We start from the raw sequence: 12501 nt of genomic DNA on the forward strand, positions 1-12501 counted from the left end.
TTCAACATTCATACTGCTATCTTTCCACGTATGTCAATACCAACCCTAGAGGTAAGCAATGCTAGCAACTGTCCTAAATCCAAGAGGGCTATAATAACATATTTAAGCTCATAAGTTATTACTTAACATGGAAATTCTTTGAACTTTTAATGGTTTAAAGCAACAACAGCTATAATTTAGTAACTTTTAATGGTTTAACCACCCGCACCAATAAAAAGGTGATTGGCGTCTTCAAGGGGCTCCTATTGCTGTGAAAACTAGCGGCGCCATGGAAGGGGAGAAAGGGGCTATTGTTCGTGCGATGGAAAATGGAGGGGAGGAGCAGAGCACACTGGAGCCCATAAATATACATTGGAACTTCTTCAGCAATCTGAGGTGAAACAATGACTCCAAATCATCAACGATTTTGCTACCACAACACAAGAACTCTCTTATCGACATCCTTTGCCAAAATATAAAGAATGGTATTACGTCAACAATATTAATAATTTAACAATATAATTGCATTCCAGAGACATGTAACGAGACTTTATTTTAAAAAATATATTTTCATATTGATTTGATATATTTTTTTAAAAATAATTTTAACAAAGTAGAATAATGAAGAATAAATAATTTTTCTCAATCAATAAACCTACTGCTAGGAAATGAATATATTCTTTAAATTACCAACACTAATTATACAAGTACCACGCATATCACACTAGCAAAAAAAAAAACTTGGCTTAATCAAAGTTTAGTTAATGCTGAAGTTATCATACATGTTTCCACAAGTTGACTTAATTACTTATGACTAAGTTTTTTTATAAAAAATTTAATTTTAATAATAATATATTAAAACAATTAAAAAATATAAATAAATAATTACTTAAAACTAAAAAAATTCAAAACTTTTTTAAAATCCCAAAAACCCCTTCCATCTTAAACCCTAGCGACTATAAATTCAGGAACATGTCGTTATAGGGCCGCTCATAAGTCTGAATCTCTTAAACCCTAGCCGCTTCCCTTATTTCACTCTCTCCCAGTACTAAAACCCTTTGCCTCTTTTCTTCTTCCAAGGTATAATCCTTACCTTCTTTGCTTTAGCCCTAGTTTATATATGAACTCTTTTTGTTTACCTTTCTCCTTTGACATGTTTTCTTGTATTTGACTGTATGATGCTGGTGTTTTATGTAAAAAGTTATGTTTTTAATGATTTTTTTGGATCATGCATTGTTTGTTTTTGTTTTAGTAAAGTTTCGTTCTTTCTGTCTTATCTCTGATATTGTTTTGTTGTGTACTCAACTGGGTTTGTTCGGTTGTACTCTTAAAGGGTTTTGTTTGGAGATTTGGTTTGTGTATTTTGGTTTTGGGTTATGTTTTGTTTTCTACACTTAATTCTTTGTCTTTGCCTAAGCCTCAGTTTATAGATGAACTCTTTTTTTTTCCCTTTCTCTCGGGACTTTATTTTTCCTTGTACTTGAATGTTTGATGCTGGTGTTTTATTTAAAAAGTAATGTTTTTTTATGATGTCTTATGGCTCATACATAGTTTGATTTTGTTTTAGTAAAGTTTCGTTCTTTCTGTCTTCAAGGATTTTGTTTTGAGATTTAGTTTGTGTGTTTTGGTTATGTTTTGTTTGCTGCGTGATTGATTCTGTCTTGTTTATAAGATTTTTTCTCTGTTTGAATTGTGATTTATTTTTTAGATTATTAATGATAGCCTTTTAGAGTGTTCTATTTTATTTTAACCTGGGCTGCTTATGGAGTGTGAATGGTGTAGGTGGAGGCTCAGCTAATCTCTTAGAGTTATTTGGTTTTCCGAGTGTTTTTTGTGTTCTGAATAATCCATTTTGTTCTTGTCATTGTTTTCGGTTTGTGTTTTTATTTTTTTATCTAAAGTTTGCTATTTGATCTCTTAAGAAACAATGAATAAAAAATCAACACCATTATTTACTATGGCTTTGAGATATTTCGTGATTATGAATTGGCTTACTATGTTTTGAGCTTGTTTGGGTTACATATTGTTAATGCTTGATACTGATGGTGTGATATCTCTATGGTTTAGTCCATAATTGAAATGGCATTCTTTAACAAGCTCGGGAGCCTGGCAAGGCAGTCAATTTCCCAGAAGGGGCAAGTTCCAATGGTGTCCATGTTGAACACCATTCGCTGCATGTCGTCATCCAAGCTTTTCATTGGAGGTATTAATGAACAATAGCATTTTGAATGCTCCAAATGGTTTTGATGAATACTTGGATGTTTGAATGATACAAGTTCATGTGTATTTTGGATTAATGCTCTGCCGTTGTCTATCTTGTCTGTGTTTTAGGGCTTCCATGGTCAACTGATGACCATACTCTTAAGGAAGCATTTTCTGGCTATGGAGAAGTGATAGAGGGTAAGTTTGAGCCTGTGTAGTTGAACCAGTTATTTAGTAAGGTTTACTAAACGAACCTGAGCACGCTATTTTTCTTTGGCTGTAAAATGATGACTGAGACTGGTGGATTAGCCATGTCAAAGTTTTCCTGATCTGATTCTACCATGACAATTTCAGAAAGATATAAGTGTCATTTTAGTTGGATATTTAAAGTTTTAATGACAGTAATTGAGTTAGTGTGGCTGCTGTTGCAAAACGTTCTTTACTCTGCTTGGTTCTGTTTTACAGCAAGGGTTATCATGGATAGAGAGACTGGGAGATCTCGTGGATTTGGGTTTGTTAGTTATGATAGCAGTGAATCTGCCAGTGAAGCACTATCAGCAATGGATGGCCAGGTCGGAAATAGAATGTTTTTTGAGGTAGTTGACTGCCCTGATTCCTAAACTATGTATTGACTGATCATGCTGATTTTGCAGGAGCTGGGTGGAAGAAATGTTCGCGTGTCCTTTGCTGAGGAGAGGAGCCGACCACCACGATCTTACAATGACGATTACCAAGGGAATCGAGGTTTCGATAATTGAAGTTGATTAACTACAGCTTTATGCGCTGCTAAGGCCCTAAATAGCCTTGCTGCTTTATCTAGTTGCTTCTAGCGGAGTAGAGATTGCATTTTTATTTTCTTGATTATTTTGAAGTAAATCCTAACTTTATCCATGTTTTGGGTCGATGATTACATTTACAGAGATAAGGTTTTGATGTACACAATTAAATGGGGGGCATTTTCTTTTTGTTCTGGTTTTTATCTAAAAAAATAATCAAATTAAATTTTATATTTTAAAAATTTCAAAATTGAATTGAAACTAGTTCAACTAATGAATTTTGGTTTGATTTGGTTTGCATATCGGTTTGGTTTGGTTAATTGAAGGAAAAAAGAAAAAAACCTGGTTTATTTTTTTTGCTTTTTTTAACTTTTGATGGGTCATTTAAAAGGTTTATAATTAATATAAGAATCTACGTTCATTGTATAATTTTTCTTTATTAGAATTTATCTTAAATAATGAGAAATATCTTTTAATTTGCACCCAATAGTTTTTTCAAACCAATCACCTTTAATCAAAATTCAAAATAAAATAAAATTATACATGAAAAATGGTTTAAGATTTTGAAAACAATGGGTTTAGATAAGAAAACAAATGCCTCTGCTAAAACTAAAAAGTTACAATTTGTACTCTGTATCAGCGATCTCCATCTCAACACCTATTAAAAAAAACAAAATCTATTCTAGCACCTACAAAAACAAAATAAATAGAAAAATAATGCTATTTTAATATTATTGTTAACTAATTCATACATCTTTAACATTTTATTGCTTCTATTTTCTCAGAAATCAAGTGAGAAGAAACAGCAGAGAAAAAAATTATCTATTGAGACTGCAAACATGGACATTAAAATTGTATCTGATTTTGTTAACTAATTTTACTTGAAAAGTTTAACAAAATAGATTAATATAAATCAATAAAAACTAAAAAAAAAGAAAAAAAAGAAAAAACAATTTAGAAGAGAAAATAGTCACAAGCAAATTTCTCATTCAATTTGAAGAGACAAAGAACTTGAAATTAAAAAGTAGATCTATAAATAAAAAATATAAAGATTTAATTGAGAAATTGAACAAGAAAAGGGAAGTGATAGTTAGGTTTATTATGATGAAAAGAAACTACAAAATAAATATGTGAATGGAAAAGGATAAGTAAATATATGAATGAAAAAGGATAGAGATGAAGATTTGATTTATTGATTTAGGAGGGGTTTGATAGATTAAAAGAAGAGACTAAAAAGTTGAATTGTAGATGGGTTTGGAAACTATTTATAATACTGGTTTTTTTTTATTTAATTGGTTTGATTTATTTAGTTTCAGTCTTTTAAAACAAAACTTGAACCGAATTATTTTTTAATTTTTATAATTGGTTTTTTTTATATAATTCAGTTTTTTCAGTTTTTTTTAATTATCTCGGTTTTTCAGTACCATGCAATTAACCTTCTTTATTAATCTCTAAAAAATTTGCTAAATTATAGTTATTGTCAATATAGCTGCCATAAATACTACTTTTGCCTGATGTGGAGAGGGTTGCTAAAGTGAGGTTGAAATGGCCTTCATAAGAAGGATCATACCAGGTAGAATTATCAACCTTGTTTTGCATTGGCAGGGTTGTTAGTGCAACACTTTAAAATGAAGCAAATAGAAGTTAGAATGTAACGTAGCATGTAAGCTGCACTGCATGTAGGATATATATATAGAAGAGTGTTTTTTGGTATCATGATTTTTCTAAATTAATAAATGGAAAAATAGTTTTTGCTAAATTAAATAAAAATAAAAATAAATATGAATCTAGTAGTTGTTAATGCGAATTGGATTCTTGTTCTTATTACTTGAAAATCCTACAATGAAAAAAGTGTTGTGTCTAAAGGTTTAAATTGTAAATAAATTATTCTTTTTCTTTAATCCCTGCAAATTCCTCAAATTAAGTTCATATCATTATATTGTATATTAATTGACCCAGGATGAGAGTTGAATATCTAATCAAGGGTAAATTTAAAAAAATAATAATTAAATTTAATATAAATAAGAAATTAAGAATTACCTCATAATTTTACCAAATCACCGTACAGGAGAAAGACAATAGTAGAATAAAAAAAAATATTCTCTATGACTTGTTCTAGCTTACAATATGTTTAATAATATTGTAGTGGTTGCTTTTCAAGCAACCTCATGTAAAGAGTGGAGCGAGATTTTAAAAATAACCCGAAAAGTAACAAACAACCTCATGTAAAGAATGGTGCGAGATTTTAAAAATAACCCGAAAAGTAATTAGTAGCTACTAGGAGGAATTGCATGCCCCTTAAGAAGGGAGCGGGTACCAACCATTTATTTATTTATCAAAAGACAGGAACATTTTTTACCCCGTGCAATAAATGCAAAAAAACAAAAAATACCCCTTGAACTTAGACAAAAAAAAGTTGACTCTAATGACTATACAGTAATAACACATTATAAAAATTTTAAAACACCCCTCAAACATTATTGTGTTTTTTTTTTTTAAAGATATCAACCTAATTTTACTATACTACTTTACCCTGATCATGTAAAAAGATATTTTTTTGCAAGTATGAATTTTAAATTTTAACAATTGATGAAAAAAATGATTTTTTTAAGCAATAAACCTACTACTTGGAATGGAACATATACTTTTACATTACCAACACTAAAAACAAAGGCACGCTAACACTAAGAAGTAATCAAAGATTAGTTAATGCAATTTCAAGGAAAATTTAATTAGTGAGGTTTTAAGTTTATTTTTTAATATTTTTACATTACCAACATTAAAAAAAAGTCATGCTAACACTAGGAAGTAATTAAAGATTAGTTAATGCAATTTCAAGAAAAGTTTAATTAGTTAGGTTTTGAGTTTATTTTTTAATAATAATGAGTTCAAGTCCTTTTAAAATAAATAAAAATTTATATAATTTTTTATTTTAGAATCCATGGAATTGATTAAAATGCATATGAACTAGCTCAAATACTATATTAATTAAAAAAAAGTTAATGCAGGGGTTATTATTTTCATAAATTGGGCTTAAATAATTAGTTGTAGAAAGTAATTATGTTTTTTTATATATATAAATATATGAGTATTATAATATGTGTTAGTAAGTTATTTTATAAGGCAAAAGAAGAAATCAAACATTATAAATACCCTTTTGATTTGCATAATTTTTTAATTAAGTAGTGAAAGAATGTTATCTACATTTAATAAAATAAATTAAAAATAATATATGAACCTATAAATTAAAAAAAAAACTCAATAGAGACTAAATTTTTTTAAAAAATATGATGATTGATATCGGTAAAGGAATTTAAAAAAAATATGATGATTGATATCGGTAAAGGGGGGTGAAACGAAATGCTGAAATTTTTATTAGGATATGAAAATTTGGTAAAAAGTTATTTATTTATTTTGTTGAATTGAGTTGAGCGAAGACGATAGGTTGGACCTCCTAAGTTTGATGCATTTATTTGTTAGGTAAAGGCACCGCACCGCCCATGACCATTGTTATGCTGCCTTGCCTTGTCCGTCACCTGATCCCCGTGACACGCCGCCGCTGTATCCACCAAGATGTTTATCTAGCAGAACTTGCAGAAGCAATCAGAAATGGATTGAAAAACATATTCTTCCTCTACAGTTTCCATCCTACAATCCATCAAATTAACTGTTAAACCGTTAAACCCTCTCCTCTATGTTAATGACAATACCACCCTTGACAAACATCTTAAAACCTGTAAGTTGGATTGTGTTTGAAGTCGCGCTATAATTGTATTTTTAAAAAAATTTAAAATTATTTTTAGTTTTAAATTAATTTTTTAGTTGTTAATTATTTCAATATAATGTTTGTAAAAATATTATTTTAATCTATTTATTAAAAAGACATTTCCCAACAGTCACTTCAGCAATATATCTTTCAAGAGGCTTCGCTCTAAATCTCTCTTAAACCCTAGCTGCTTCCTTCCTTTCACTCTCCCAAAACTAAGAGCCTTTCTCTCTTTTCTTCTTTGAAGGTATGATCCTTACCCTCTTTTCTTAAGCCCCAGTTTATAGTTCAACTCTTTTTGTTTCCCTTTCTCTTGAGACTTTATGTTTTCTTGTATTTGACTGTTTGATGCTGGTGTTTTATGTAAAAAGTTATGTTTTTAATGATGTTTCATGGATCATACATGGTTTGTTTTTGTTTAAGTTTCGTTCTTTCTGTCTTATACCTGATATTGTTTTGCTGTTTACTAAATTGGGTTTGGTGGGTTGTATTCTTATTAAGGTTTTGTTTTGAGGTTTGGTTTGCATATTTTTGTTTTGGGTTATGTTTTGCTTGCCACGCGATTGACTCTTTGTATTTCCTTCAGCCCCACTTGATAGATGAACTCTTTTTGTTTCCCCTTCTCTTGAGTCTATGTTTCCTTGTATTTGATGTTTGATGCTGGTGTTTTATGTAAAAAGTTTTTTTATGGTGTTTTATGGATCACACATAGATTGTTTATGTTTCAGTAAAGTTTTGTTCTTTCTGTCTTAAATCTCTGATATTGTTTGGTTGTGTACTAAACTGGGTTCGTTGGTTTGTCTTCTTAAAGGGTCTTGTTTTGATATTTGGTTTGTGTTTTTTGGTTTTGGGTTATGTTTTGTTTGCCACGTGATTGATTCTGTCTTGTTTATAAGATTTTCTTCTCTGTTTGGATTTTAATTTTTCAGATTATTAATGACGGCCTTTTAGAGTGTTTTTTTTTTATTTCGTAACTTGGGCTGCGTATGTAGTGTGAATGGTGTGAGTGCAGGCTCAACTAATCTTTTAGAGTTTTTTGGTCTCTGAGTGATTTTTGTGTTCTGAATAATCCATTTTGTTCTTGTCAATGTTTTCACTTTGTGTGTTTTTTATTCGAAGCTAGCTATTTGATCTCTTAATAAACATTGAATTTGAAAATTGACCTCATTATTTACTGTGGCTTTGAGATATTGCATGATTATGAATTGGTTTACTATGTTACGAGGTTGTTTGGGTTGAATATTGTTAATGCTTGATACTGATGCTGTGATATCCCTATGGTTTAGTCCATAATTGAAATGGCATTCTTTAACAAGCTCGGGAGCCTAGCGAGGCAGTCAATTTCCCAGAAGGGGCAAGTTCCAATGGTGTCCATGGTGAACTCTATTCGCTGCATGTCTTCATCCAAGCTTTTCATTGGAGGTACTGATGAATAATTGCTGTTTGAATGCTACAAGTGGTATTGATGAATACATGACATTTGGATGATAGTTCATGTGTGTTTTGCATTAATGCTCTGCTGTTGTCTATCTTGTCTGTGTTTTAGGGCTTCCATGGTCAACTGATGACCAAACCCTTAAAGATGCATTTTCTGGCTTTGGGGAAGTGACAGAGGGTAAGTTTGATCATGTGTAGTTGAACCAGTTATATAGCGAAGGGTTCTTTTATTAAATCTCGTTGTTGAATCAAACATGAGCACAATATTTTTCTCTGGGGCTGTTAAATGATGACTGAGATTGGTGGATTATATTTTCAGTTGATGTCTTTGAAACTAAACTTTGGCATTTGGATTTGTTGCTCTATTTGATTTGGTGGATTGGATGCTACAATTTGTGTGGTTTATCTTTAAACGCGGCAGTTGCTGATTACTGCTTGTCCATGTATGGAGTGACAAGTGCTGATAGCTTCTTGTAATTGTCATGTAACATGTGGGTTTTGCTTTAGTTCTTGGATGTGAATTGGTGTTAATGTATTTTTACATGTGAAATGACAGTGGTCCGGTTCTGTTCAATTATTAGGTTTCAAAATTAATGTTATTTTCCATGTCAAATTTTTCCTGATCTGATTCTGCTTTGACAATTTCAGAAAGGTAAGTGTTATTTTTAATGACAGTAATTGTGAGTTTAGTGTGGTAGCTGTTGCAAAACGTTCTTTACTTGGCTGGGTTCCTGGTGCTGGCAATGTTGGGATTCACAATCTGGTTCTGTTTTACAGCAAGGGTTATCATGGATAGAGAGACCGGGAGGTCTCGTGGATTTGGGTTTGTTCGTTACGACAGCATTGAAAATGCCAGCGAAGCGCTTTCAGCAATGGATGGCCAGGTCAGAAATAGAATGTTTTTGAGGGAGTTGAATGCTCTGATTCCTGAATTATATACTGACTGACAGATGCTGATGATGCAGAATTTGGGAGGAAGAACTGTTCGTGTGAGCTTTGCCGAGGAAAGGAGACCACCACAATCCTACAATGACAATCACCAAGGGAGTCAAGGTTTTGATAATTGAAGTGGATAGATTACAGCTTTATGCGCTCCTAACGCCTTAAATGGCCTTTCTTCTGTAGCTAGGCGGAATAGAGATTGCATTTTTATTTTCTTGAATATTTCTATAACTTATGAAATTATGTTGTGATTTTGGTGCTTGTGTGCTGGTTACTAATTTTTCTGACTGGGTGAACTCCATCATGATGGATGATGGAAGCAGAGTTAACGTTTTCATGGTTATGGAAGCATGTTGATCATAAGTGTTATAATGCACGGGGAATTTGCATGATATTGAAAAAACTCCCGGCTAATCCATTGATCATGGCTATAATATTGAATAAACCTCATAGAAAGGAATTGAAAAAATAAAAGCATAAAAATCGATTTTTATTTTATTAAATATTTTAAGGGTGAAATAAAAATAAAACAAGGAAAAGGCAAAAGCATTCTTAGCAACAGTCTTTGAATTTCTGATCATAAGATCAATTCTGTCATTTTATTATGCTAAAAAATAAAAAGGTTAATTTTTTATGTTTTCATTTTTGATATTTCTTTGCTTTTAAGAGTATTTATATAATCTTAGTATGTAAAATAAATTTAAAAGCTCTTTGACTAAGTTATGTATTTTTTTGCATTCAAGAATAATAATAAGGTCATTGTACTATGCTAAAAAAATAAAAAAAATATATATATACATCAATTTATTTCCAATGAATTTTTTTATAAAAACCATTATTTTTCATAAACTAATAATTAAGATATCCTATTCCTTAAATCAATAGCACCGTTTTTCTTGCTTGAAAAATAGAAAGATGAGAGAATTGGAGAGGAAGATGAGACTACAAGATTTGAATGCATTTCAGGAAAAAAAAACACTTAAATTGAAGATTTTTAAACATTAATTAAGATATATATATATATATATATAGTGGTTAATTAATTATTTTTCATAAACTAAATGATTATTAAGCTATAATTAACTTTTAAAAAAGGGCTAATAAAATCCATTAAACGATGCCAGCAGCAAAATCCAGTCACTATTGTGAATCGTCGACACCATTCGTGGGCCCTTCTTGGTTACAAAGGAGCCCATTGGCTCATTTGAAAACCAGACCATCTACAACCTCTCAAGTGATCCACCAATAATTAAGATGGTCATTGCCCATCTCACCAGAAAACAACAAAGTAAAAAACAAAAAAAACTAGAAAATTCCAAAAACCTAGAAATGTGAATCATATCAAGAAAATTCATAAAGACATTTTATCTGTCTTGAGAATATTTAGGTATGCGTGCGTTTACAAAGAGCAAGCAATGATCGGTTAATTTTATATTTATAAGTAAGCAAGTAGTTGAGGATTATCTTTAACGATCATGATTAGTCTTCCATGAATCTAGAACTCATAGTTCAGATCTTGTTGTCTAGATTACAAGTCAAATACAGACAATTTATCTGTTTTTTTTTTAGAAAGATATCTCATTTCTAATGCTCATAAATCAAATGCAGACATTTTATCTTTTTGTTTAGAAAGATATCTCATTTCTAATGCTCAATAGGAAATTGAGATTCATGAACTATATACATTAAGGGTTGAACGGCGTCTTGAGCTTGTATCTAGGATCATGCTCACAATAATTGCAAGACCCTCCATATTTAAGTCATCTTGATCAACCCAGATCGATATTTTAATCCAAAATGATATAGTTTTTAGTTTAAAAGAAAAAACCTCCTTTGAGTGATTATAATATGGTGTCATTAAAGTTTGATCAGATGAATTAAATTAAAAATCACTATGATCCGTGAAATATGAGGTCATCCCACCATATCAGACCAAACTGACTGCCTGGTTTTTTATAAGCACGATTAGGGCTGATATTTAGGGAATAAGTATAGCTAAACATACGGTACCAACTCAATTATCCATGCAATTACGGGAATTAGAATCTAGAAAAATCAAATAGCCCACGGCTCATGGAAGTGTCGGTGAGCACCGATGACTGATCATGAAACCAGACAGCACAAAAGGTGGGGTCTAGCCATGCAAGAACAACATGCAAAAAGAGAAAACAATCATATGGGTGGAATGCGTGGTTGTGCGAGTCGGGTAGTTGGCAGGTCTTTTTCTTGCATTACTGTAGTCATGTTCTTAATTATTTATTGCTTAGATTATACAACAAATAATCAAAAGGGATGCCACTTTCTCATGCTTATCTCCTTTGTTTTTTTCTGTTCTAGGTCAGTCCACTCTCAACTTTGTGTCACTTCTTCAAAGTACTACCTTCTTACGTTAATCAACCATCTTTACGTGATTATAGTGTAAGAAAATGACATCTCTCAGTAAACTTCCACGCTCCTTTCTTTCTTCTAGATGTCCAACCATCTGGGAAACGTTTGCATGAGGTGAAAACACAGGGTACTCAACAAACTGTACTCATTCATAATCAATTCAAATTCAATAGTTAAGATTTTAAATGAGATTTAATTGTATAATTTATATTATTTTCTCATATATTTTTTAAAATAAAAATATTTTGGGTTTAAAATTTATATAAATTTATTTTATATTATATTTATTTTTTATCAAATAAATAAAAATAGTAAGATTTGAACTCATGATCATTTAATCATTAAGACTTTGATACCATATAAAAAAATTATTTCAATTCAATAATTTAAATTATTAAATAAAATTAAAAAAATAATTTATATTATTTTCTAATAAAAAATAATTTTTAATTAATTTGTTTGAACCTCAATCAGTGTCATTTTCTCGGTGTTCCCCCACCAAGAGCTTGGAGTTATTTTATGCGATATATTATTTCTTGACAAAAAACGATCTCTGATTAGTTTGTTCAGAGGACAAATCAGTGCTGTTTTCTTAGTATCCCCCTCCAAGAGCTTGAGATTGGGTTCAACCATTTAAATAACACCCTCAGATGTCTTTCTTAAGTAGAAAGCATTAGCTTCTTTATGCTAATTGCCATAATTGACGCTTGCTGATAGCACAATTTACATCGATCTCAGCTAATTATCTCTCAGTCTTGAATCGCTTTTAAGTACTTATCGATTGGTGATACATGTTTTTCATCAGATAACATTAATTTCCAGCTAATTAGTCTGTATATACCAAGATTAAATCCAATTTTCAAATTTAACCAAAGACATATATACCGCCCATATATATGATCTTGAATATCAAGGTGGGAAGTGAACGAATCTGCCTACTTAACCAGTTGCTCATAAAATGGGAATCGAAGTGGGAAGTAAACGAATCTGCCTACTTAACAAATCCACAAG

The 12501-nt window shown here is 31.0% G+C and overlaps 1 protein-coding gene across 5 annotated transcripts; it reads left to right on the forward strand.

Moving 5' to 3' along the window:
- Positions 1-951: 951 nt before the first annotated feature.
- Positions 952-9474, forward strand: LOC105110319 (glycine-rich RNA-binding protein 2, mitochondrial-like). 5 transcript variants are annotated; one of them, XM_011005316.1, is made up of 6 exons: positions 952-1059; positions 2047-2182; positions 2311-2379; positions 2647-2753; positions 2835-2917; positions 9170-9474. In XM_011005316.1, the coding sequence occupies exons 2-6, from the start codon at positions 2059-2061 to the stop codon at positions 9225-9227; spliced, it is 441 nt and encodes a 146-aa protein (XP_011003618.1). In that variant the 5' UTR covers positions 952-1059; positions 2047-2058; the 3' UTR covers positions 9228-9474. The 5 variants fall into 5 exon arrangements, with proteins under 5 accessions (XP_011003618.1, XP_011003619.1, XP_011003621.1 ...); XM_011005317.1 differs by lacking the exon at positions 9170-9474 and having other exon boundaries at positions 2835-3123; XM_011005319.1 differs by lacking the exons at positions 2047-2182; positions 2311-2379; positions 2647-2753; positions 2835-2917 and adding exons at positions 8010-8145; positions 8270-8338; positions 8938-9044 and having other exon boundaries at positions 964-1059; positions 9126-9461.
- The last annotated feature ends 3027 nt before the right edge of the window (positions 9475-12501 follow it).

The sequence above is a fragment of the Populus euphratica genome, unplaced genomic scaffold (assembly GCF_000495115.2).
Source record: "Populus euphratica unplaced genomic scaffold, PopEup_1.0 scaffold323.1, whole genome shotgun sequence".
Taxonomy (NCBI): Eukaryota; Viridiplantae; Streptophyta; class Magnoliopsida; order Malpighiales; family Salicaceae; genus Populus; species Populus euphratica.